General features: G+C 44.5%; 1 protein-coding gene across 1 annotated transcript in view; it reads right to left on the reverse strand.

The window, feature by feature from the left end:
• Positions 1-6,112: 6,112 nt before the first annotated feature.
• Positions 6,113-27,184, reverse strand: part of LOC119432469 (uncharacterized) — a 30,720-nt gene continuing 9,648 nt past the window's right edge. The window contains exons 8-10 of the mRNA XM_037699635.2: positions 21,064-21,150; positions 11,722-11,903; positions 6,113-6,290 (exon numbers count right to left, since the gene is read on the reverse strand). Of these exons, the coding sequence (XP_037555563.1) occupies positions 11,729-11,903; positions 21,064-21,150 (262 nt within the window). The 3' untranslated portion in view covers positions 6,113-6,290; positions 11,722-11,728. The remainder of the gene's footprint in view (positions 6,291-11,721; positions 11,904-21,063; positions 21,151-27,184) is intronic.

Genomic DNA, 27,184 nt, shown 5'->3' on the forward strand with positions numbered 1-27,184 from the left:
ATAAAAAGAAACTTCAACCTAGTGTCCTGCTATGAAATGACGCTATGTTAGCTGCAGGGTATAAATGGCACCTGAACTCGTAGAGTAAAACTAAAATATAAAGTTCAATATGGAAATACTGTCAGGACCAAATGAAGTTCTTGTTTTCAAAAATATATATCGGGATAAGCAATAAAACTGGCATCATATGAACAAGAAACCGGATAATTACTTGTACAAGCATTAATGGAGTAAGACGCATTGTGAAAATCGCAAAGTTAAGCAATACCCCTCTGATCACAAACTAAAGTGCTATTGGCTGATATTTGGGAAACTGGCTTCTTTGTCTCACTGATGTAGCTCCGCAGTTTATGTGGGTCTATTTTAATGAAGTTTGATAGGGACGTATTAAAATAGTAACCTTTTGCCTGGTGTACTACATATGTGCCAGCTTACCTTGCATTTCCCCTACTAGGCCACAAAAGGCACACTTCTTTTTCAATTTTTTATTTTGCATTTCTAGTGGATATTATCCTCTGGCACTCAAGGCGTTTGTTTGCAGAATTTCTTTTTGTCACTTGTTTGGCAGAGTCATCTAAGCAGAAGATACGAATGTTTTTATATTTTTATAACAGTTTGAAAGCATGCCAACATCAACACCAGTGAAATCAGCAAGACACGTTTCCAAATGGTGTATTACGCCTACGTCATTGGCAAGTGAGAAAGTTTATTTAACAGCGCAAAGAAAATTTATTTTTACGATGAAAAACAAGTGGTAATGAGAAACTCAGTAGATTGTGATAGGCCTTGTTTAACTAATACAGGTATAGGAACTAGAAATCTAGTTCACTATACTTGAGAGGGTCCTGCCACCCTTGTATTTGGCCATGTGGGCTTGTAGTCTAGGGAAGTAATGTGCTGTAGCACTTGGAAACCTGTACATTGCGTGTATAGTATAAAACTACAGCTCCAACAACAGACTGTTACACACACGCATTCTTGTTCAACTACAGTAGACTCTGTTTAAACAGAACTCAAAGGAACAGAAGTTTGTGTTTCGTTTATTCGAAGTTTCATTAAAGGGACCCTGAAGCGATTTTAATAATTTTGTACAAACGTAATGAGCCGTTAAGGTAGGTCCTTCTGATCATTAGGTGACGGATTTAAGCACTCCGTGTAAATTGTGGAATTTACTATATGGTTTTAAAAGTGTGCATTGCTACCAATCGCAGCAGCGCCACTTCCCTGAGTTTTCAGCCTCCCCGTTACAATTTATGTAGTTAGCGCAATTGATGTCAGTTGGCCGAGCTATCTGATTGGCTACCCAGGTAGCATCATCAATAATTTTTCCAACTTTATGGTGAACAAATGTTAATCGTAATAGTTGAAATGTAGGTCAATTTGTTTCTATACAATAAAAGTAACAGAAAGAGAATACACAACGACAATTTATCACTACACTCAAGCACTTCCGGCACACAGCAAGTGTCGTCTGCTTGTGTTACAACGTGCTCCGTGTTGGCGCAAGCTGCGCAGTTAGTGTTGGTCTCACGGTTTCTTTTCGTGAGGACCATGAATCACACTTGTTGCATGGTGGGCTGCAAACGTAGCGATTGGCTACATGTCAAGCTGCGACAGTGTCCCTCTGCAAGGTAACAGGTGAGCGGAGTGGCTGCAGCGCATCGGGCTGTTGGTATTCAGTTGGCACCAGGATCTAAGCATTTGCGGCTGTCACTTCACACTGGAGGATTACTATCACCATAGGGAGTTCAACATGTCCGGTGTAATGATCTCTCAGGGATCATTACTTGCCTAGCGAAGTCCTCTCGATGAAAACAATGTTGTAACTTCGGCATTTTAATTTTGATGAAGTCGAGAGTACGACGGAAACTCATCTGCGCGGGGTGATACATACTTAAAAGGAAAGGATCGAGACACCGACCAAAAAAAGGTTGAAATATATGTTGAAATATTTTAACCTATATATAGGTTGAAATATTTTAATTTTGTATTAACATTCTTGTAACTGCCTGATGAATTGGATTTTCTTCCCTATTTATGGAATCACCATTTGACATACTTGTCAGACTTTTTCTGTTGCATACACCAATGTCGTGGTGGCAAACCACGACATATCACGACAATAGTTTCAGTTAAAGTTTCGTTTAACCGGGGTTCACTAAAAGATGGATTCTGTTTAACCGAAGTTTGTTAACATTGCCTGTATGGGTGGCCAACCAAAGTAGATAATGTTGTCCCATTTATCCTGCATTTTTGTTTAAGGGAGTTTCGTTTCTGTACTTTCTCTAGCAAAACCGCCTCAGTTCAGCTTTAATAAGCACTGTTACACCATCTTCCCTGCAAGGCCTGTCCTTTCTAGATAGAGCGTATGATGGACAAAATATACTTTCTCAGCCACATCAGCTGCGCAACCATGTGTCTAATAACTATGATATGAGGGTCATGTTTCAACATTTCCAGCATTTTTTTTTTATTGCAAATGCTATGTGCATTAACCTTTTGCAACTCTATGTACACAATTGTGTACATTATACAAATGCATTCACTGCAGCGTATTCTTTCAAAACTAGGCATGTTTGTTTAATTTACCCGTATGTTGTGCTTCTGTTGTGGCAATCTGCCTATTTGCAGTGCCATCTGATTAATAAAGCATTAATTATATACCAATACAAATATCCAAGTCGCGCCTGTGGCAGCGACAGTCGGCAAGTGCAAATAACATTTTTTTCCTGCATTTCTCGAATGCACTGCGATGTTTATAAATTTGTCAAATGTCTGAAATTCTTCAGACTGCACATAAAACAATGTACATAGCTTTGCTCCTAAGAGTAATTTGGCAGCAGTGGAAATAGTGCATGGTCACAAATGTGTACAAAGCATGGAAAAGCATGTGAAGTGACCGCCGCCAGTCCTCATGAAATGCCAGACCGCGTGCGTTGCTTCTTCTCCTCCTTTTTCCTTCAAATATCTTGTGTGTACCCTGCGCAACATTCTCAAGGAAAACATCTGACAATGTGACGACACATTCAAGTAGAAAAGACATTGCTGAGGACATTGCTTCTGGTAACGTATTATATTTTGATGTAAGTGACGAAGATGACGTTGACTAGGAAAGACTTATTCCCAGCGTTCTGACTGCAAAGATGAAAACAAGCTGCCTGATGTATTACTGCAAGAAATACCTTCATCGGCAAATAATCAGAGGAACTTCTAATAGAGAAGGAAACTACATTTTCCTCCGCCTAAAACGGGGTCCTGCGGCCTTCACTGCCAACAAGGTGAATCGTGTACTCCATACAACTGCTTTGAAATATATATGCCCAAATCTCTTTTTGATTAGGTCACAGAGCACACCTATACAGCACCCAGACATCCTGAACGTAAGCATATCTGAAGAAATAGGACAGCTCTTTATTGTACATCAAGGATTATCCAGGAGGACGGAGAATAAAACATCTAGAATTGATGTACGTGTAACTATAGCTTGCAGAGGCACTAATTACATCTGTGCCAAGCGCAAGGAAGCATTGAAAACTATCACATGAAATTCAAGACTTGCCGCCTCAACTTTTCCTGGAATAAAGGCATTCAGTGGCTCAACACAGATGCCCAGTATGATGCCATTGAGCAATGTCCTGAATCTCGGGGAAAAAGTAGATTGGTCCAGTTGGGAATTCCGAAGGATGCAAGGATGAGTCGAGAATGTTTTGCTAAAGTGTCAGGTGTCAGTGTGCCTTAGCAAGAAGTGGAGTCGATTCTTCAAACATTTCACAACTAAAATCCCTCTGCCAGTTACATGACCACTGAGATGCCTTGTACACAATTGTGTACACTCTCGTAAAAATAAGCCATGTTTGTTTTTTCTCAACAACTTAGTCATTTGCTCATATCTGGTCACATAGAGGAAGCTTAGAGCGAAAAAAAAAAAATTCTTTTGGTCGAAAATGGCAAACGGCGTCTCAAAGGGTTAATGTTAGTCTTGGTTTTTATTTCTGAAAAGTGAGTGGGCATGTCTGTACCCACTGCATGTAGCAGCGTGCTTGTTTGACACATTTGTTTTGCAACTCGTCCTATGGCAATGCTTTGATATGGGATGACTGCTTTTTTGTTCTCAAACGGCTTCCTTGCCACAAAAAATTCGAACTGCTTGAATGTCACGCCTCTCACTCAGTTGTTAAGTCAAGCATTTTGCTCTAAAAGAGCAAAATGCTTGACTTAACAACTGAGTTAAGACAGCAAGAGCGTTCACAACATACATCAAGCTGTTCATCAATTAGAAAGAAAATTTGCCGAATCTTCAGCAATTCCAGGGCATGCCAAACAAATGCACTCCGCATTGCAATTTATAGGAAACTTAGTGTATTGTTAAGCTAAAAAACTAATAGACCTTGAGGACCGAAGCCAGCAATCAAACCTAATTATTCACAGAATGTTTGAGTGTTCGAACTAAACATAAACAAATTTGAAAGAAGATAATGTCAGGGACATTTTTAAAGACAAGTTTGGGGTGAAAGTTGAGCCTATTGCTTGAATATATAGGCTTGGAAAACAGCCAGGTAAACATCCCACTATCATATACAGTTGTTCCTTGTTTGCCAATCCACAATCTACCACTTTGGCAACCCTTATAGCCTAGCTTTGGAATGTCAAACACTATAAATCAACTTATCTTAGCCTTGAGCTAGGGGCTTCAAGATGCCTTAAGCTACTTCTCAATGTGCAATAATATAGTACCTTTTTGAAAAAAAAAAATTGTTGTCCGATTAATTAAAAACCAATATCCGACAAATAATACCGTGACCCTCTCGTCGAGATGGCACGCCGCCCTGCGCAGCTCCCAACTCGACGACCAACTCTGGGCTACCCAGCAAGCCTGCGAGGCGGCGAAGAGGCAAGACCTCGATGTCCCCACGTGGGAGGCCTAGGCCCAGCCAGCTAAACTGCTGGTTTAAATAAAAGTTTGTTCCTCCTCCTCCTCCTCCGATTAATTCTACCATGGAAACAAGCACTTTACTGGAGTTAATCTAGCTGCAGTGGCTTTTAATGTGCATGCGCAGTAGCAGGGCCATTTTAGGACTCACTTCCTGGAAAAAGTATGGCTTTTATAATTTTGCCTGTAAGATAGCAAGCACAAATTTTTTGCACCAGTATTTCTGGCCCTGTAACGTAGTCAGCACTCATTTCTTTATATCAATGTCCAGAATGGTCGAAGTTCTTCATATGTGGCCTTCAAACCAAACATTTGCTGAACATTTTGAGAAAATGCCAAGCATTGGCCTTCCAGAGGCAGGTGGCCCTCTAGGGACTCTTTCCCCATAGTGCAGATGACAAGGCCTACAAATAATGGCGCAGGCACACATCGAACAGCAAGCTTGTCTATTTGAGCCTTGGCTTTGTGAGGGGCTTACTTGAGGCTTAATGAATTCATTTAATGCCTAGGCCCCGAGGCCATGTGTAAATCTAGTTTCTGAATTTTTAAAAACATTTTTTTTCTTATTAATTTAGTTTACAATAAAGACAACTTATCATTCACTAAGATGTTTTTCATTATTCTTATGCCTATGAGCGCATACAAACTCTGCCTCTACTGATGCACATCATAGTTACTAACTACAATGCACAACCAACTCAAACCGTAAGTTGCAACTTTGAGAAATATGATAACCTTGAAAGAAGTGTTAATGTTGTACAGCTACAACTGTAGTGAGCTTTTAATGACTCTTGCTTCACAGTGCTGAAAGTCCACTTGCAACAGTACTTCTAGCAGGAGCAAAAGGAGCTCAGAATTGCAAAGTGGAAAATGTTGATCTAAAGACAAAGCTGATGATCCCTATGCATTTCAGAAAATGAAGCTATAATAGATGAAATGTCGGCAGCAGCAACATCAAACACGCAAAGCAATGACAGTGATAGCTCGCGCAGTATTATGCAATATAAGTGATAGTGCTCTGCACAGTGAGAAATTCAGTCAACCGATTTGTTTTCTGCTCCTTTGGAGAGCCTCGGTAGTTTTCGCTTCCTCCCATCCTATGTACCATTTCTCGCCGCCAGCTTTGCTTAACTTCTTAGTGTTCTTGGCAGCCCATGCATTGCAACAGCTGCCTCGAAAGTCATAGATGCTTTTAATGCTCCATTTTAACATCTTTATTTTGTCAAAAGTAAGAGCTTTGGATTCCTGAAAAAAAAAAAAAGAAAAAAAAAAACGTTGAGGTGGCACAGGCGGCTTGAGTTTCGCTCTTCAAAAGGGGAGCTCACAGGTGCAATACCAACAGAGGTGTGTTCTTGGTGACCTGAAGAAATAATGGCCATTACCAAGGAGCCACTACAACCACAGATATGACAACAGCCTGAAGCAAAAACATACAACAACATTGCAAATACAGCTAGACAGTCCTTAAAACACCACCACTGCCACCACTACAGCAGTGGTAGCTTAGTGCCAATAATACAGTGTCATTCAACAATGTCTATGAAAGTCAGCAAGGAATCAAAAACATGTGAAGTGGCATGCAATAACTGCTGCATTTTTTATAACAAATAAAAAAAATAATGTTCTTAGTTTGTCCCAACACACTTGTACAATTCAGCAAAAATAAAATGCCTTATTTCAGTAGCCAGTGTACTGAATGAATGCCAACAGCTTTGCTCTCAAATAATTCTTTAATAATTCCATTACATTTCATTTCATGAAAACTTAGATACGGATGCACATTAAGGATACTAGTCTTTAACCAATCATGTGTAAAAAATCAAGCAAATCGATTATCTAAAAGGGCCCTAAAACACCTTTCCCTAAGAGCTGAGGAACTCATGGAATGAGAGTGGCACCGTTAAAGAAACATATTCCCAGAATAATTTTGAAGAACCTAATATGAATGGAGTCATTAGGAGTTCAAAGTTTGCTTCTTTAATTCCCCCTCAACTCACCCAATCCCCTCGGTTGGGGTGGTGGAAAGATCAATTCCCTTGCTCTCACACCTTTGTTTCCTGTCTTTCCATGGTGCGCTTATGGTGACCTTTTGAGATGGGCCTCTAACCAAGGTGCCCAAAAGTGACAAAAAAGTGGACAGTGTTTCCTAGTAATTGCTAAACGTGTGGAAGGATGTGCATGCACACACAATTCATGACCAAAAATGATTGCCCAATGCAGTGGCGTAGCCAGAAATTTTTTTCGGGGGGGGGGGGCTCAAGTTGCAACGCGGCCTCCTCCTTATAAAAGTTGTCGAGGCATCAAGTACATGAATAATAACTGCATTGCCATTGCCAATGCCATTGTATATTAGGTGCTGAAAACGAATTATTTAACGCTACGCACAGTCAAGACAAGTAAATTATGTGTTTGTTTCATAAAAGAATAGCTTCATATGTCCCAAAAACTGTGGCAGTAATAGCTGATATCAATAGCTGATGCTTCCGCGTTTTTTTTTTTTGGTCTATCTAATAAGCAAAGAAAATATCGCGTGAACTTTAGAACTATATCAGTTCGAAACCAGCAAAGCAGTGCATGCAGCTGGTATGAAAAACGTAAAGGCCATAAAATGAACAAGTTGACAAATATTTTGATGAATCTTTGTCATTTAACAACCTCGTTTACATTTTTGTACATATGTAACGGTCAGGGAAAAACCTCAATGACGCTGTCCTTCGTTGCAACGGATTGCGCAGCAGCAGATGTTGCCGCTCGTATATTGTAATTGCAGCGAAATTATAGTTGCAACAATGAGTACATATAAAAAGCAGAAGTTCCGCAAAATATACATTAGAAATGCGAAGATAGAATGGAATATACAAATGGCAAGATAAACGGCAAGAAAGTGTCGCGTGAAACCAAGTTCACTGCTTGTACACACAAAACCTCGCAACAAGATATTTAAATATGCGTATAAGTCTGCAATAAATCTACGTATCTAAGGAAACGTCATTGTATATAATGCGTCAAACAAAACAAATAAACATGTTGCGCAGTCACAGATAGTAGACTTCACGCATACGAGTATAAAGACAGACGATCCCAACCTTTAATAATAAAATTCTGATTCTGATTCTGATCCAGACAAGAACAAAACTATGATCTCAGAAATTGTGATATGCATTTGGGCCATGCTGCGATCGCGACAGCACCATGTGGCTAGAATAAGAGAAAAAGAATGCAGAAATCAATACGAAACACGTATTTTAACTGCCTGCACAGCGGCAACAATTATTCTGCACCCAAAGTCAAAGAAGGCTATTGCTTCGTTTAAAAAAATGTCACAGTTTCGCCCTAAGGGCGAAGCAATGAATGCGATAGCAACACAGCAATGTCATACGAAGTAAGGTGAGCGGCTTTGGTAGCAACAACACGCAGAACTGTTGTCGACGCCATCGGCGTTTTGCCCGCGTTAGCTCAAAATGCGTGCGGCGTTGGTGACTGTTGCTGGAGCCTCTGATATAAATAGGCACTTGGTGCCGCAGCTAAACGTCGCCTCCCTTCCCTCCCCCTCCCCCACGGCCTCTCGCGCGTCCGAAGAAGGCGCGTTTGCTCTACATATATGGTGATTGTAAAGGAGAAAAGAGACGCCTACTTCTGCAGCCCTTAAGCGAGCACGGCGCAGAACGCGCGTTTGTTCTCCGCCGTGCGTTCACTCCCCGTGAAAGACGCGCCCCTCGCGCCCTTTCACTCGCACATACAGCGTTCGGCGCGCGGCGACGATTTCATCTCCAAATGACGTCATACGGAACCTCACGGCGACGGCGACGGCGACGGCGACGCCGACGGCAGAAATCTGCTTTTGAGTGTCCATATAATTGCTATCGCAATAAAAAAGAAGTAAATCCATGTAGCTAAAAGGGATAAAAAGGACAACCGAAAGCCACAGATGATGCGGCAAGTTGATTTACCCAACATCCGAGTGCGTTTTTGGGAAACGCCGCGTGTGCCGGGCTTTCAAAGAGCAAGGTTTGTTAAAATTGGTTATTGATGTCCGCGTAATTTTTGTATTCCCAGGATAATTTTGATTATCATGCTAACTGTTACAACAAACGGTGAAAATTTCTGTGGTTTTAAAAGGTAATGAACAGTCATACGTTTTCATAATTACGATCTTATATAGGAACGTGAAGGAACAGATATTTTTACAGGCATTGATTTTTGCTGCTTCGCTATCTAAATGATAAACTTTACTCGGCGGGGAGGTTTAGTGAAGCGTTCAGTAACTTCGGACACGTTGATGGCGACGTCTCTGTCGGCGTATAGAAGCGCCAGGCCGCCAGCATAACCATGCGTTCCTCATTGTAAAGCGCAAGTGTTTTTTTTAGTAATCTCATGTTTGAAAATCTCTCTGCGCTGGCAGTGGCACTGGAAGGGTGACTAGAATATGCAGCAGTTTGTAGAGCACTGCACGGGCCGATTTTTTCAGCCCGGACCCAGCCCGGGCCCGTTTTTACGTGTGGCTGCCCACCCGAGCCCGAACAAAACTTTCATGTCGAGACCCGGGCCCGGCCCGGGCCCGGAAATAATGTACGTTACCCGCCCGGCCCGGCCCGCCACCCCTTTACCTCAGGCCCGAAGCCGGCCCGATACCGAAAAATACATGTTTGTCAGAGTTGAGACGCCCGAGAATAACTCGCTGCACGTTACACGCACACCACCAGAAAGCCCGAGCCCGGCCCGGGCCCGGGTCAAAAAGCACACGCCGTGCCCGAGCTCGGCCCGAGCCCGTGAAAAAACTGCTCTACCCGGCCCGGCCCGGCCCACGGGCCGGGCCCGGGCTTTCGGGTAAGCCCGAGCCCGTGCAGTGCTCTAGTTTGTACACATGTACATATAACCTGCAGTCTCCATGAGAGAGGGCATCTATTCCTGTGCTGAAACCTAAAAACACTTCGATATCGTTTCCTCAGCACCACGCTCGACAAGGTAGACAGCCGTCCTCTTACGGAAGCCACAATTCTCGGTCCCTGGTCCCAGCCGACGTCGGAACGAACTGCTTTAAAAGCGCTATTACGCTTTTTAAAAGAAACAGGACTTAGTGAAAAACTATAGAATGTGCGGACTGATACGTTTCTTTTAGTTTTCTTTTTAATCTTCTTTTGTTTTCTAATATTTTCTGCCCTTACCCCATCCCCCTGTGCAGAGTAGCCAATCGGACACTTAACCTGATTAACCTCTCTGCCTTTCACCTCTTATTTTCCTTCCTTCCTTCCTTCGATATCGTTGACATCCTTGTTTACGTACCTTGCACAAACAGTGAGCTGTTCGATTCCAGCAATATCCGTCGTTTCGTCAGCAAGTACGGAGAAGCAGCCTGCAGCGTTCACTTTTGCATCTAGGCTTTCTTTGATAATTTCACCACACATTTCTATAATTTGGTTTTGTACGTCTGGTTTAAATACGAGGCATTACTGGGGCAACGTTCCAAATGGTTCTTCAGATGTGTATCTCCACAATCAGCTCGCATGCGAAGAAGCGTTCTGGAAATACCAGTATTTTCAGCGGGGGCTTTACTTAAATCCATAGAACCAGTGTCCCTATCGCCACGGAGAGCAAGACTTTGCCGCCCGCAAAAAAGAACTGTCTCAAATTAAATAGGCCGTTGAGTTTCTTCTGTTTTCTCTTATTTTACTTTGCCTGCCCTGGTCCAGCTTATCGATCACATTGGACGCGCTTTCTGAAAATGTTTGGAGAAAATTATCAGATGCCAGCTGACAGTCACGGTGATATTTAATATTTTCCTGTGCGTGCAAGATTGCGAGCGCGTGCTTCCATTTCTGGAGCGGCTTAGACACGCGCGTTCGAGTGCATGCATGTTGGCCCAAGTTTATAAAAACATTAAACCCAGAAAGTTCCAGAATTAAAAATCAGAAGCACACCTTTGGAAATGTCAGTGCGCTTTCGCGTCAAAAGTGTATGAGAACTTTATACTCATCAAGTTTCGGAATTAAAATCTATGCGCTCCGTAGATTCCGGCGCCGCTGCGAGATGCCGCGACGCGCCCGCTCGCTATCGAAAATCCCTTGAAACTTTGTGCTCGGCTGGGGCTCCTTACGTTATGTGACTCCAGGTGCATGGGCGTTTCCACGAAATCCAGCCTGAGTTCGCAATTTTTGCGCCGAAATGTCTTTTCGAGTGTCAAAAAGACATTGTAGACAAAATCCACAATCATTTCCGGCGCCGGTGGTTGTTTTGGTCGGCGATGCATGACAGCACGAAAAAATTTCGGGGGGGGGGGACTGAAGCCCCATCAGCCCCCCACCTGGCTACGCGCCTGGCCCAATGGCTGCTACATGATTTCAAGTGGCAGCCAGCAGTTCTAAAAATGGCCAAGAGGAGCCCTCTCTGAAAATAAGTGGGAGCTATCTTCAAATTCTACTTGTTAACTCCACGCATAGCAAGGGGTGGTTCAGGACACCTTTAATGACAATATTCCACACAGAAATTTTAATATCTTGTTTAGTTATAGACAGGCCTGCTTAAAAATGAATCAGAGTATAGAATTTTAAAAGGCACTAAGTAGTAGCAGCACATCAAGTGATCACAAAGATGACACTTTAAAGAAACAAAAGGTACCTACTTAGTAATAAAATGTTTTATCCTATCTATATAACATGCATTATTTTGCTCAAACGATGACTGATTCAGTATGTTATTCCAGTGGTATTTATTAGAAAAGCTACAAAAAAGTGCTACATTTTTCATGTAGAGATTCGAAAAAACAAAAACATTTTCTGCAATAAGAAACTCACCTTTTTTTTATTCCAAATACTTCAATCCCCTCTCCAGCATTTTGAGTTGCTGACATTTCGAGCGGTACAGATTAATCATTGATTCCACCTTTGGAGACCAAATCCTCTCAAATTGGGCACTCAATGCCTCCCTTTGCTCCAGTTTTCTTTGGGTCTCAAGAAATTTATGTAACAACACGTTGCTGCAAAATAATGAAACAATGTTAGCATTCAACATCACAATATGCTAAAAGGCAGGGTGCAGTTTTGTACAGTACTCAGCTGAATAAGCTTCAGATAATCACATTTACATGTAGGGCATTCAAATAAGGTCTAAGCATTCATTCCAAAACAATGATCCAGACTGGTGAAAAAAGTGATGCTGCAGACTGGAGTCAACATTTAGACAAGGGGACTTGTCATTGTCAGAGCAACTACTCTTGGCAGAATTTTTATACCTCTCTCCCACCCCCAATGGGGGAGGAGAATAAGCAGATGTGCAGAGTAAGGTGAGGGAAGTAAAAATGTACAAAAAAAAAAAAGGTGAGGGGGAGTTATGCTGCAGGTTTTCTTCCAAGTAGTAAGGATGGCAAATAAAAAAAAGAACCTTCACGTGTAAGCAGTCATTGTCAATTATGAATTGAAATACGTACTATGGATTGACAATGCCTGCTTACATGTGAAAGGTTCTTTTCTATTTAAGTCACCTCTACTTCTTGGAAGAACCTGCATCACAACCCCTCTCTCCCCTTGCTTTTAAGCATTCAGACTTTTCTCACTTTACGCAGCTGCTTATTCTTAAGGAATAGTAATTAAGCTATATAGGGCGTCCCAGCTAACGTCAGCCAAGCTGTTCAAAGGAAAAAAAAAGAAGAGAAAGATTAAAAGAAAAAAAAAAAGCATGGTGCAAGATATGATTTTAGGACCTATAGTGTTCAGTCATCAGACCTATGACCTCTGAACACCATAGGTCTTATAATTGTATTCTGCACCATGTTTTTAAATCTTCATTTTCATTGAGCAAGCTTGGCTAATGTTAGCTAGGAGACATGGTATAAGCGCTGCCAAGATAACCAGTTGCTGCCCTGACAAAACCCTTGTTGAAATGCTGGTTCCAGCCTCGGGCATCCATCTTCCTATGAACCTCCGTCTTGTTTGTATTACAAAAAAATGACAGTTATACATAGAATGTGTATTAATGGTAATACCATAAAGCAGAGCCACAATCCTCATGAGCCTGTATTAATGTTTTCAGCAGAGGTATACAAATGCAAGGTATTTGAGGACACGGCTTCGAATCGCCAGACATCAACATTCTCATTCCATTCTGTCTAGATCATATGCTTAACTTCGTCTTCAACCCATCTACCACCTATATGGCACTCCAAAGTATCAGCTTCTAGTCTGATGCAGATCAAGTCAAATGCTGTCCTAGTTGCCTTATGCTCAGATTGTTGCAACTTGGGAGATCACCACCTTCTTGAATGTCGCCAAATCCTCTTTTTTGGGTGAGAACAGTTTATGGCCAATTATCATCCGAGACAGAGAAATAAGCGCTACCAGTGGTCAGGCACCACTCAGGCAGTTGAATTTCTCCAGAAGGTGGAGGTCATGATGAGTGAAAACACTGAAAGGCCATATTGGCAAATTGGGACCCTCAAGTGGCAGTCAACAGCCAAGCTTTCTGCACACGATGTCATTACTCACCCCTCCTAAATAATGGATTTGCTTTCTTCCACAGGGCCTGCGCGACCCAAGAGAGGCTGGCTATGAACATCTGCAGCCATGCCACCCTCAATGTAGCATCCCCAGTTCCCAACCTGCTATGCTGATATGTATGGCCAGCATCACTAAGAGGGAGACTAACAAGCAGTCACACAATACAGTAGAAAATCGTTCATACGTATTGGAAAAAAAAAAACGCGAGAAAGGACGTACGATCTGAAGTAACTAAAAAATTGGACAGACTCAACTGTAGTTGACATCTACGTAATGTGAATCATTGTGCACGAGGCGCTGACGCGCGTGGAGCTGGTGGGGCATCGGTGGCCCTAGGCACGTACATTTTGTTATTTTCCTACTGAGCAGTATTTAAAGCCGGCGACGGGAAAGAAGGAAGGAAAGAAACTTTATTTCAAAAGGAAAAATTAGGCGAGCGTGGTTGGGCCCTTAGTCCAGTGCTCCACTGGCGCGAGCAGCTCGTTGGGCTTAGTCCACTTGGCTCGCCTTTTCCTCGTCCGCAAGCCACGCCTCCCACTGCCTATTTAATATGAGTGGTTGTGATGTTATGTATGGGCTAGTAATATGTGAAGGCCTTTCCAGGCACACTCATGTGGTATGTTGTAGTGTGGGTTTGTTGGAACACCATGGACAGATGTCCAGAAATCTAGTTGGGCTTATTTTACTGAGGTGACGCAGGTTGGGGAAGCTGTTTGAATGCGTCGCCAGTCCCTACTCTGCTGTCTGTTAAGGACCTTGTGTGGATGACCGTAGACTCGGCGTTCCTCCCGATGTTGTAAAAGAATATCAAGAGTGCTTGGAAGAAGTTCCGCGCTCGGCCCAGCCGCAGCTCGGTTGTTGAATCCTCGAGCTATACGGTCTGCCGCAACGTTACCCTCCATGCCCTCGTGAGCTGGACACCAGATAATGTCGTGGTGTTCTTTCAAGGTTTGTCCCAGAATTTTACGTACCATTTTGGGTACCGTCCCATTCAGAAACAGGCGACATGCCATCTACGAGTGGGACAGTATGACTGCCGACTCTTTTCTGTGTTCCGCATCTGCAATGGTCATGGCTATCTGTTGCAGCCGCTTTAGCCGCGCACGTGGATCGAGTTACGACTGTGGCCATTATGATAGGTTGTTGTTGGGTAACCACTAGTGTGCGAGTCTCTCTACTGGCTCTGCTAGCATCTGTGTAGTACGCGGCCGAACCTTTCCCAACACGATTCCGCAGGGTTACCGCTCGTGCTTGTCTTCTACTGGCATGGTATGTTGGGTGCATATTCTTTGGTATCGGTGCCACTGTGATGTGAGATCTCGTGTCCCTGTCCAGTAGCACTGTACCCTCGTCGCAGTATAGTGGTAGCGGTGTGAAACCCAGCTTTTCTAGAACTGCACGTCCCTGGTTCGTTGAGCTGAGCCACTTTCTTTGAGCTACAAGGACCATGCTCGCGTATTCCTCAAAAGTGTTGTAGAGACCTAGTTTGTCGACTTTCTCGTTATTAGCACTTTCAGGGATGCCAAGCGCTGCCTTAAAAGCTTTCCTTACGATTGTATTAACTTGTTTCATCTCCTGGTTTGTTAGTGCTTGGTACAGGAGTGCGGTACGTCACCCTGCTAATTATAAAGGTGTGGACCAGTCTGTTTGTTTCTACTTCAGTTAGTCCGACGGAAACCGAAACGAAATCGAGCTGGTGGGCGACGCCGGATGCTACCGAAGCGAAACGTGACGCTCACATCACGCCGCCTGTAGCAGGGAACGGCGGCACGTTTGGATTATCGCCTACTAAAAGCGTGTAGTACGCTACCAACAGCACTATGCACTACGTCTCACACACTGTAAAACAGATAGGTAGAGATGCTTATCGCAATAGGTTAGGTGGCGATAGCTGTGAATGAGGCATGCGACGACCTGGGAGATTTGCTGGTACCGGAATAAGAAACAGTGTGCGCTGGCATTCTAAAGTGAGACAGATGGGCAAGTATTGCGGGGAAGCTGATGCGGCGGGTGGCTACTGTTCTCAATCGTGTGCGCTTTGTGCATTTTCTTTTTTACATGGGATCAAGCGGTCAGAAAACATATACGATCGCAGCTTCGTCATGTACTGAACGTTGGTGCCGAAAAATAGTTTTCCCAGATCGTATGAACCGGTAAAAAATAAGCGTAACTCTATTGGGTCATTTTTTTGTGTTCTCGATCGCGAAAGTCGGCACGGGAAAATCGTATGTAACAGGATCGTATCAACAAGGTTCTACTGTATTAGAACCTCACTAAATGCTATTGTGGAAGCATTGCCCAAAATTGACACATACTATGAGATTTGAGCACGTAGCCGCTACGAAGTTGAATTAAGTAAATAATTGAGTCTGAAGATGGTTTTATTAGCAGCTTTAGAAAACAGTGGTAAAGGAAACATAAAAAATCTAGAACAAATATTTCAATTCTTGACAGAAATATTGCTGCTATTCTTGAAGTTGTCATATGTCCTCAAATACCTCGCGCACTTGGTAATTTATTTATATATTCACACTGAATGAATGTCACTATACCACGAAGCCAACACAACATTTTATATGGAAAATGTGTACATGTAAACATAAGTTATGAAATAAGTCTTGTAGTTTAATAAATATTGTTACATGCCCCAAGAGCAAAAGTTGACTCACTCACATCCAGTGACTGACACAAATCAACATCCCAAATATTGCTGCCATAGAACAGTGAATGAACGAATTTCTAGCAAGTAAGATTAGTGAAATTTCGTGATGTGGGTGCAATAATGTCAGGAGTCGTCAGTATTTTTTTTTTTTTTTTTCAAGCAGGGTTGCCTCAAATGGCCCCAAATCACCTTAAGCTCGAAAATTTGTTACATAGTGGCAGCTGTGTTCTAGTTTACCATAAACATATAGCTGAAATAATTTTTGATATGGTGCAGTAATAACAAAGTTACAGGCATTTGATGATTGACTATGTGGCCACCGCGGTTTCTTGCTCGTCTTTGCTACCCTTCCCACTGGCGCTCTCATCCTTGCCGAAAACTCTCACCAACTCCATGCAGTGCAGCGAACCCTACGGGTCACATCAACACAACATAACAAAGGCTCCTCCGTTGCCCACCCCTAATCGCCCTCCGCGTGGTGCCGACTGAATGGAAGCTTCACAAAAGGTTCAGTGGCGCACAATGGGCGAGCGCCCTCCATTCTCGAACACAGTCGGCTCTCGTCATGTTGGCGCTATTGTCCCTCGTCAGCCAACCAATCGACAGCGTTTACCCTGGTGACGCCACCTGGAGCACCACCCTGTTGACATAACAATGCGAGAAGCAGGCACCGAAAAGGCCAGGAGAGGAACACAAGTTTTTTTTTAAATTTGTGGTGTCCCCATGGCACAGCCGCATTTGCCAAAGATGATAGTCACTACGTCCTGTAGACGATAAGCATTTATTTCAAATGTGTGAGAGGTGGTTAAGGGGAGATGCGTGGCTAAAATCGCAATTTTTGCCAGAAAACGCATTTTCTAATTCTGTGTATTTGGGATTCCTAGACAAATAAAGAAGCCCATCAGCAATTTTGGTTGCAATCTGCACCGTAGAAAAGAAGAAAATGAACTCTTTTCATGATGGTGGCGCTCACTCACCATCGAGAGCGCCCATGACTGCTGTATTCAAGGCGCCGCCGCAAAAATGAGAGAGAAAAAAATTCATTTACAGAAAGGCACAGCGGTCGACCTGAGCTATAGCTTGGTCTGGCCTGCTACTCAATACTGTGGAAAAGGGACGGGAAGGGCTGATGAATGATGATGATTATATGAGAAGGAGATGCGTATAATACAAGTTCACAACGTTGTGGCATCTCTAAAGGCATGCGTTTGTAATCAAGGCTGCGCTGTTTGCATTAGGCCAAGGACCCAAAATAAGCTCCTCTGATAGTGGCCTCTTATCTATGTTTGCGTTGGAAGAGACAAGTTTCTATCATTCTTGCATGTAAGTGGGACAAACGCAAAATATGTGATCAAGCGTTTCTGGTACCTGACAGTGTTCACAATTTGGGCTAGTGTCACTGTGTGGGAATCCTCGGGTCCCATGACCGCCGCACGTGCAGCGAATGTCGCGTTAGGCGCATGCGCGCCAGGGAGAGTTGGGAGAGGGGAAACTTTCCTTCCGCGGGTGGCGCACGGGAATCGCAAGTGCTATCAGCGCCACCGGGCGGGTCACGTGAGATCCCGATGACATCGCCCGTGTCTCTTTGGTCCCCAGCAAGCGGCGATAGCGGAAGTCTCCGCCGCCGCTCCTGTATTCCCGCACGTGGTTAGTCAACCGCGTTCTTGCCGCGGCAAACGCCGCGGCCGCCCGTATTCCCCAGTTGGTAAGTCGGAAGCCCTTCTTTATCTAGTGTATTATTCTCTTCGAGGGAACCCTCAGCGATGTCAACTATAGCTAGCTGGCCTGCTCGAAGTGTTGGTTGCAGTCGTAATAAATGCTTTCCGAGTGTACACGTGGTTGTCGTCTATTGTTTCCTCGAGCTTGTACCGGACCGCGGTTGATGCGCAGGCATGCGCCAACCGCGGGACTCGGTGTGCCGAGGCAGAGAGCCATTGGCATTCCCCCCATATCCTGACATTTGGCGTTCCCAACGTGGGGCAAGCTCTTGGAAAACGGGACGACGATCAGTTCGGATGCGAGGAAGCCTGAAGGCTTTGTCCGGACAAGCGTTAGGCCTCACCCAAAGGCGTGATTGCTAGCTAGGTTGGGCGTGTGCTTTCTTGAGTGCGAAGTAACGCTGCGCCATTGTCGCCGAACTTGTGTAGACGCTGAGATTTGCAGCGAGTTTTTTTCTAAGAGTAGGCCCGAAGTGAGTGAGTGCAGCAGCCGACACGGTGGTCGATTTTCCCTGTACATATGTAAATAGCCTCCTTTCTGTATCTTTGCCTCTGGGAGCCGGGCGCCGGAAATGCTGGCTAGGACGTCAGCGGGGCGCAGTCCCAGGAGTCTGCTCGGAAGCTGCGGGTTGAGCAGCCAGTGGGGACCACTTAGCTAGGCCTGCATTTCCTCACGGCGGCTCAATGGAACCCTTTATGGGCCTTTTGTGGCATTGGTATCCGTCATGGACGCGATTCGGAGCTTCGGAGCTGCCGGTCGCATGTTCAAAGACGACCATGCCGTGACATTTAACAGGTGCAAACGGATTCGCTAGTTTTACTATACTTGCCCGAGCGGAGAAACCTCGTTCGAAACAGAAGCTTATTTTGTTCAGATGAACTCAATATTTTGCGGGCGGAATAACAGAAATCTCGGGGGACCATAGAGCGCTTTGTTCATATGAGCATCGCCCACTTTCACGCTGGATCAGACCGGAAAAATTCGGTCGAAGCGAATAACTTCATTCAAATGAACTGGATTGTTTTGTTTTTTTCAATGCTGCATAAAGCTATGCGGTAGACAGGGTGGTTCACTATCGTGTCAGACAGCCGACGCTGCGGCGGCCTCTACAGCCTTAATTCTAAGCGTTTGTGGAGTGCATTTGAGCGACTTTGCAGGACGAGTGAAGCCGCCTGGACTTGCTATAGCTGCCATCATCCACGTCCCTGCCTGCTGTCCCGGCCTCAAATTGCAGCGGAGGCGCCTCCCTGTTCGCGGTCCGATGCAGCAGCACATGGCAGCCACAATGAGAAGGTCCACCATCATACACTCCCACGAGGATGCGTCGGTGCGAGGTTCATCGTGCCGGCGCGCGCGCTGCTTCGAGAAAGTCCTGACCCGCTGTTCCCGGGTGGACATTGCGGCGCGCATCTTGAGGGCAAGCCATCTTCAGCCCCCGTTATCGTCAACCACTGTGACAGCTGTCATATCTGGGCGGCCGCCACACAGGACTGTGCTGCCTATCAACGAGGATTCTGCCATTTCCTGCCGGAGTTTACCATCGCATTTGCCTGGATACTTTGTCAATGCCGTCGTTCGAGCGATTTCTCCGCCGTAGGGCAACATTTAAGGGTGGAGGGATGTGGGAATCCTCGGGTCCCATGACCGCCGCACGTGCAGCGAACGTCGCGTCAGGCGCATGCGCGCCAGGGAGAGGGGAAACTTTCCTTCCACGGGCAGCACACGGGGATCGCAAGCGCTATGAGCGCCACCGGGTGGGTCACGTGAGATCCTGCTGACATCGCCCGTGTCTCTTTGGTCCCTAGCAAGCGGCGATAGCGGAAGTCTCCGCCGCCGCTCCCGTATTCCTGCACGTGGTTAGTCAACCGCGTTCTTGCCGTGGCAAACGTCGCGGCCACCCGTATTCTCCAACTATAGCTAGCTGGCCTGCTCGAAGTGTTAGTTGCAGTCGTAATAAATGCTTTCCGAGTGTACACGTGGTTGTCCTCTATTGTTTTCTCGAGCTTGTACCGGACCGCGGTTGATGCGCAGGCATGCGCCAACCGCGGAACTCGGTGTGCCGAGGCAGAGAGCCGTTGGCATTCCCCCTATATCCCGACAACTGCAACCTATGAGGTGTCTATAACGCTTGGTGAATGCGACACAAAGGCTTGTCCGCTATGTCTCACAAGCTCAAAAAAAGCCAGACACGTATGGTGCGGCCACAGAGTGCACAAGATAGCGAACACAAGAATGAATACCCGCGTTAGAAGGTTTTGATTTTTGCACGTTTTAATCATGGCAGACCTTCCATCGAGAGTACAGCAAACTGCAAAGTAAAAACTAAAAATTAGACGTAATTCTGACTGTGGCCCCCATGTTTGCAAGCGCAGACGAGGGCGCTGGACTACTCTAAGCTGAAAAAAAAAAAAGTGAAGATGACTTGAAGCAATTGCTGCAGAGCAGGTTCGAATTGAAGAGGAGGGTCCAATCTATGGAGCAGTGCACATTGATTAAATATTTTTGGTGTTATAATAAAATAGCTTGTTATAAAATCTGTGGGCTCATTTTTCTCAGTTTGCACTTTTTGGCTAAACAAAACCTTAAGGAAAACTATCATTTCCAAACTACTTCGCCAAAACCTGATTTCAAAGTATTTTCTGAGCTCAAATTTTGTCAGGAACAAGATGAGGTACTTTATATATTTAAAAATATTTATTAACACAAAACATTACTTCATATCTGACGGAAGATGAGGAAGATAGAGGAAGATAGAAATTGAACTTAGGCTCAAAGTGATGACATTGTTACAGAAGTGTAATCAGTGGGTCTTCATTATTCATGAAATGATAGTTTTCCTAACGTGACATGCCTAATTGATCTGTATGACAGCCATACCTTTTCTATTCGATAAATAATTCAATTCACAATATATACTTAAAACAAGAAAATACATAAACTTATAGATTTTTATAAGTATCCGTGCAATGGTTCAAAAGTTTATTTTCAGCCCTGCATCCACCCTTAAGGGGCCCTTCAAGGCATGGTACAAACATTGCACAAGTGGATGCCACCCCTTTCATGTAGGAACTTTAATAAGGTGTTGTACGTCTTTCAAGCCATCAAACTATTTGAGATTGTTCAAGGTGCCCTGAAAACTTAGCACTCATGTGTAATTGTGGTTTAGCCCCACTGAAATGTGGCTGCCACAAACAGCAAACCTGCAACATGTTGTGCAGTACTGCTACAAGTTTATCACCACAGACATCTTCAAAGGCACTCACTGTATCCGAGGCTGGAGCATCCTCATGCCTATGCCTGTTTTATGCGTTTCTCCATATAAGTCATTCAGTTCCACTATAAGCAGCTCCCTAAAAATGGAATAGAAAATTTTTGTCACAAATAGATAAAATGCATGGGTACTATGTGCACTGTTCTTGAATAATTTTCAGACCACTAAGTCCACAATGTCATGTTCTCAAAACTATGTACAGTACAGTCAACTCTTAAAGGGAACACCAAATTGGCAATAAATCCAGTACCAATAACATTTCTTTGAATTTATCGTAAGCAAAGGGGCTCATATAATTGGCAGACATCTATGTAAAAAAATATAACCTGCAGGCCTTCATACCATATTTCAGCTTTACTCAATAATGAAATACAAGCTGGGGGTTCCATTTAAAAGTGCACCATATTGTACACTCTATTCATGAAAAGGAGAAGGCCAGCCAGCCATTGCTGGCAATTAATAGCTGACCTTTAATGGTTTTGTTGTAGGATGTACATTCATCTAGATTTCAGTGGCATCTAAGACTTAAAATTGGCCCCTAAATCAAAACATTAAGTCTATCCTGATTAGTATAATGTACTTTTCGAGGTGCACTAACAAAAAATTATTGTGCCTCATTCTTTTTGCTTTATTATGTTGCTGTTGACTCTCTAGTTGCAGTATGAAGCCTCAAATTTTTGAGCATGTAAGAAATAACTAAGTAATTAATTTTGTGACCAGTTCAAAACATGTGCTACGCACAACCCTGACGTAGTCATGATGACATGACAATCTGTGGTGGTGATCACATAGTATCACAAAACATTGATCTGCATGCCAGTTAGGCCAGTGCCATAGATTTAGGCTACACCTTGACCATGTTGCTGAATGCTAGTACACATTGAGCTTCCTCCTGTCTCGCATTGAGTCTTCACATTCCACACAATATAAGCCCAGATTAGATTACTTCTCTGAGAACGTAGAGCATCTCCCTCACCTTGCCCACCTCGTACACAGACACACATTGAATCGAAATTCCTCCACTACTCTACCAAGTGAAGGGCAGCACTACTCCCTGACTGCAGTGATTACTGCATTCTAATAATGTCCTATGGAGGTTCCGAAGAAAAGATTATGGCACTGGAGTGGGCAGGCTGAGAATATTGTTCAAGTGCAGTGTCTACTTCAGTCTTGACAGTGTCCTTCACTTAATGTAGTCGAGAAAATTCTTCAAGTGAAGGCGTATTTATGAGTACAGGGTAAGTGGCAAGACCAGAGGGAGTATTTCAGTATCAGAACACAGCTGGAAATTTAATTAAGTTCTGTGAGAACAAGAAACTATTTATGAGCAGAGAGAAAACACTCCCTCAAAAATCAACAGGCTGAACACCAAACACAGTGAAGTCCCAACTTTGCTGCTGGTATAACCTCATCTACTATATTTACTCGCATAATAGACGCACTCGCGTAATGAATGCACTTGCGTAATCAACGCACCCCTACTTTCCCAAACAAGAAGCGTGTTTTTTCTTTTCTTCGCATAATGATCGCACCCTGAACTTGCTGCCGTGAAGTATGAGAGACACCATACAATTCGGCGTCCGATATGGCGTCTGGCAGGTATGATTGTGTTGGACGCCATATCGGACGCTGAATCGTACCGTGTCTCCTACTTTAATTGCGACAGCAATTGTATGGACACTCCAGGGGCACTTTTGCCATTGGCGCCGATGATCGCGGCTTGATCTCCCCCGTTCAAGGAAGGAAAGCAGAGAGGAAACTCGCCGTATTCCGTCGCGCGCATGGCGCTGGCGAGAGGGGGGCGGCGCAGCAACTGCGCATTGCGCGTCCGCACATGCCCTATCTTGAAAGCAATCTGTGTCGGGGGCTGAGTCTAGGTGCGACGGCGGCTTATAACTTTGTGCGTGCTCCATTATCGCCGCTCAGTCTGCGTTCAAGTGATACACAGCACAAAGGTCACTTCGCTCGCTGTTACTACTGCACTTCCTAATGCCAGCGATTTGACAGCGAGTGGCCGCGGTCATCGAGTATGGTGTGTTCATGTTTGCCTGTGAGCGCGTGACACCATGCTTGTTAATTTAGTTAGTAAGCAAATGTTTACAAATTTATACGGCCGATAAAACTAATATCTTTACTTCATAGAGCTGTCTACGCATTTGCCATCACAATCGATAGCAAATGCATAAACATTTAAGCAACAGCATTAAGGGCCCCGTGTCGTAGAAAACCAGGCGTCGGTGTAAGCATTGGCGTCCGTGGCAGAAATTCATTCCAAACCACTCCGACCACACAGGCCCTCCGCCTGGCGCAAGGGCTTAGTGAACGAAAATTGAATTCCTCAAAGTAAAATTCGTCAGAAAAATCGTAAAGTACGACTTAACTACAACCTACAGACATGATAAAACGGATTGTAATTTGAATATACGAGAAAAAAAGCCTGATAAGCAGCCAGGGATCTTTGAATGCTATCGCATTCCACTCTTAAAGGCGAAGCTTAAGCGTCCTCCAATTCTGATGGTGTTTCGTTGCACTTTGGTTCTAGGCAACATTGAGGGGAATGTTGAAAACCGAGCCTTTCTAAATTTTGGACACTCGAGGCAACAGCAAACAATTCATAATAAGAAAAGGTCCTAGGGCCTTCACATTTTTATATAAGATAGCCTATATTGCCCCTAGAAAAATGTCTTCCCAGCAATGCATTTGTGTTAAAAAGTGAAGCCAACTTTAAGGGGATCGGTGTGAGCTTGGTCTTTGTAAGCTGGCTTTCCCATGTTGTGTATTGCAGTGAAGCCTACTCATTAAAAAAATGCAATGCGAACGGGGCCTGTTAACGCTATTGCGTTCTGCTCGTAAAGGTGAAGCTGAAGCATCCTCCAAATTTTTTATAGGTGGACGCAGAAAAAAAGATTGCGCAAAATTTTACTCCACATAATGAACGCACCCACCAAATTTGCGCATATTTTCGGGGAAAAAAGTGCATTCATTATGAGAGTAAATACGGTATGTCACATGTCAATATGGTTAAAAACCGGCACTCAGTTTCACTAACTTCTAATTTCACCCATACACCAAAGGCTATTAAAGGGCCCCTCACCAGGCCACATAGCAAATTTTGGTTATACGCTGGAAGTTGTTAGGTGTCCTCTAAACAGTGTTCTACTGCAAGAATTTTTCAAATTGGTTCATCAATAGCCGACAAAGAAATATTTGAAGAGCCGCGAACCCATGATTTCAGTAGGTGAGTGTCATGGCCTACATAGACACTCTCTTCACTTGCCCCGTCTAGCCTTCGCATGACAAATACATCATGAGCCCCGCCTTTTTTTTTTTTTAACGTCTCTCTCTCGCGCGTTTTTTTCTGGGTGGCACACTTCCTGTGATGGTCTAGTGCACGAACTGTTGCGTTTCTCTCGTTTCATGCAGCAGACGATTTTGCGTGCTCTGCATGAGAACACCTGATTAGCGATATAAGTCAGTGCCACAATCACAAGCACTGAGGGAGACGCGACAGGATGAAAGAGCGTGATCGCGGCACTGGAGCACGGTAGAAAATTACATAGTTTCGTTCTCTGTGCACGTGACTGCACGACATGGGAACAAGCAGACCAAATGGAAGTACATCTCACTTGCTACGGTGCAAAGTAAAACAAAGACACGCAGACATTCAGGTTGTAAGTTTTATTATTTCTCTAAACTCTAATTCGTCTATTGAAGCAATAGATTAAAAAAATAACTGATGTTGCCTTAAATACTTTTCGAAGTCGCGTGTCACTGAGTGGAGCTGCCATGCACATAGGCGCAGTTGTGCGAATGACGTCGACTCTCCGGCTGGGAGCGCTGTGCCCACCAGGAGAAGGACTACCAGCGTTTGGTTTTAAATTTAAGCTCTTTCTGCGCTGTAATACTCGGCAGACACAATTGTGAGCGCACATTGTATACACTGAGCTCATCAGCTCAAAACAGCCAGACCTGGTGAGGGGCCCCCTTTAAGAACACTGAGGTGTAGGCCTCCATCCAACTAGTTGAGATTGTTCAAGGTGCCTCGAAACTGCAGCACTTAAAGGGATAGGGACACAAAAGTTGGCGGGTGTTTTTTTGCGTTGGAACAAAAGTTGAAAATGACGAATACAACAAGCTGCTTTGAAAAAAAGAACGAGAAGCATCTTCATTTTGCGATGTTCTGTTGCACCTTGCCTCCAAGCGGCGCCGGCTGAAGCTGAAATTTGACATCATAACACCCGTGCGCGCGGCCGAGGTCGGCCACAGCCGTCGCAGTGTTTTCGGGGTGTCGGTCCCTTGCAGCGTTTGTTTAACCCCTTTCAGCGATCTTCGCATGTGATCCGTCTGAAACATTATCTCCATCGGCGCTCCATGCAGGTGGTGCGTCTTATGTGCGCCTTCCCACGGTCGTCGCTCGGTATTGATGCGTTTGTCGTGGCGGAAGGAAATGCCCAGACATTGCTGTTATAACAGCATTGTCGGTCGTGACACGCTGTCGCACACGTTTCCCAGAGACGAGAAGGTGCGTAAACTTTGGATACCTGCCTGTCAGCCATCACACACAGCCTAGAGACCTCTAAAAAATGACTTCATTTGCGCGGACCACTTCGTCGACGAAGATTACGTGACCAGCCTGGCTGTGCTGAAAAGCCTCGGCATGCCGCTCAAAAGGCAATGCTTAAAACCTGACGCTGTGCCATCTGTCTTCTCACGAAAACGCAAGGCAGAAATGATCAGCGGCACGTTGGAAAAGAGGAGGCGAAAAGATGTTGGTACTGTTTTTGTTCACTTGCAGCCTTCTTGAGCAGTGTGAAGGCGAGGCTGGGCACGAAGGCAGTAATGTCTTTAAATATGTTGGCAAAGCATAGTAAAACAATACAAGGCTAGCAAGCGCGACTCATGAGATCAGACACACACACACACAGCTCTGCTTCTCGCTAAAAGCAGAAAAAACTGGGCAGAACGCCAGACAGGTGCTGCCATCTGTCGGTCGGCTGGCGAAGTGGACGTGAGAGTCTTGGAGGTACTGATACCTCACAGCAGTTGCTCACGCTGACGGCATAAACTACTATTCAGTCATCCATGCAGTGCTGAAGTACCCTGCAGCTGCCTCGCATGCGTGCGATCTTGAAAAAGCAAGTTTACAGAGGAAATGAGAAATAATTCTTGCACAAGTTACTGGCGCAGAGCGAAATCTTCGCGCTACGATTCGCGAAAACCTGACCGGCACTTCCATGGCTGCCTGCTCTTCTTCGTCGCTTGACGCGGAAGGTTCGTAACCATAAGCGGTAATATTTAGTGTACCCATCGCTGGTAGAGGCACCAGAACTCGAATCCATGCTCGCGATGGCGGCATCGGCGCGCTTCAAACGACCGCGGCCAGCCGGCTAGCTATCCGACGAGGGTGTCGTGACGTCACGACTTTCAACTCCTGCGGGTCGGGCGGCAAGGCGCACGCTCACAAAATCGCCAAAATTAAAGCCATCGGCTCAAAAATGAGCTAAGTGACTACTTCTTTTCGGTGTAATCACGCACTGAGGATTCATTTTCAGCATTTTGGTAAAATTTTCAGATTTCGTGTCCGTATCCCTTTAAGTGTCATTGTGGTTTAGTTCCACTGAAATGTGGCTACCACAAACGGCAAACCTGCAACAAGCTGTTGTGCTGCAGAATGCCTTCGCTAATGTGCTTTCACAGTGGATACACAATATTGCTTATGTGGCATATGCATATGCAACTGTGTGCACTGAATATCTGCAGAAAACACACTGGTACACAGCTGCTACATTATTTGCCTTAGAAATAGCAAAAACAAAGCACTCTGATAGACAACCGTTTGCAGACATTCAGCAGACACTTGAGGGACCACAGAAATCAGTTATCCTTGTATGACCAGAAGAGCCTCAAACTAGTCTCCTATAGTAAAAGCATGCTATAACTATATCTGGTGTAGTAGATTCCCCCCCCACAGTGGGTTAAAATATTTCCCACATTGTATCAACAATTGGACGAGGATAGGTCATAAACTGTGGGGAAAGATATTTAACGCTCAAGGATACCTGGGCATTTTTGGTCCATTTAATGCATAGAGAGGAAACTTTACTAGCCTGCTG

The sequence above is a fragment of the Dermacentor silvarum genome, chromosome 1 (genome assembly GCF_013339745.2).
Source record: "Dermacentor silvarum isolate Dsil-2018 chromosome 1, BIME_Dsil_1.4, whole genome shotgun sequence".
NCBI lineage: Eukaryota > Metazoa > Arthropoda > Arachnida > Ixodida > Ixodidae > Dermacentor > Dermacentor silvarum.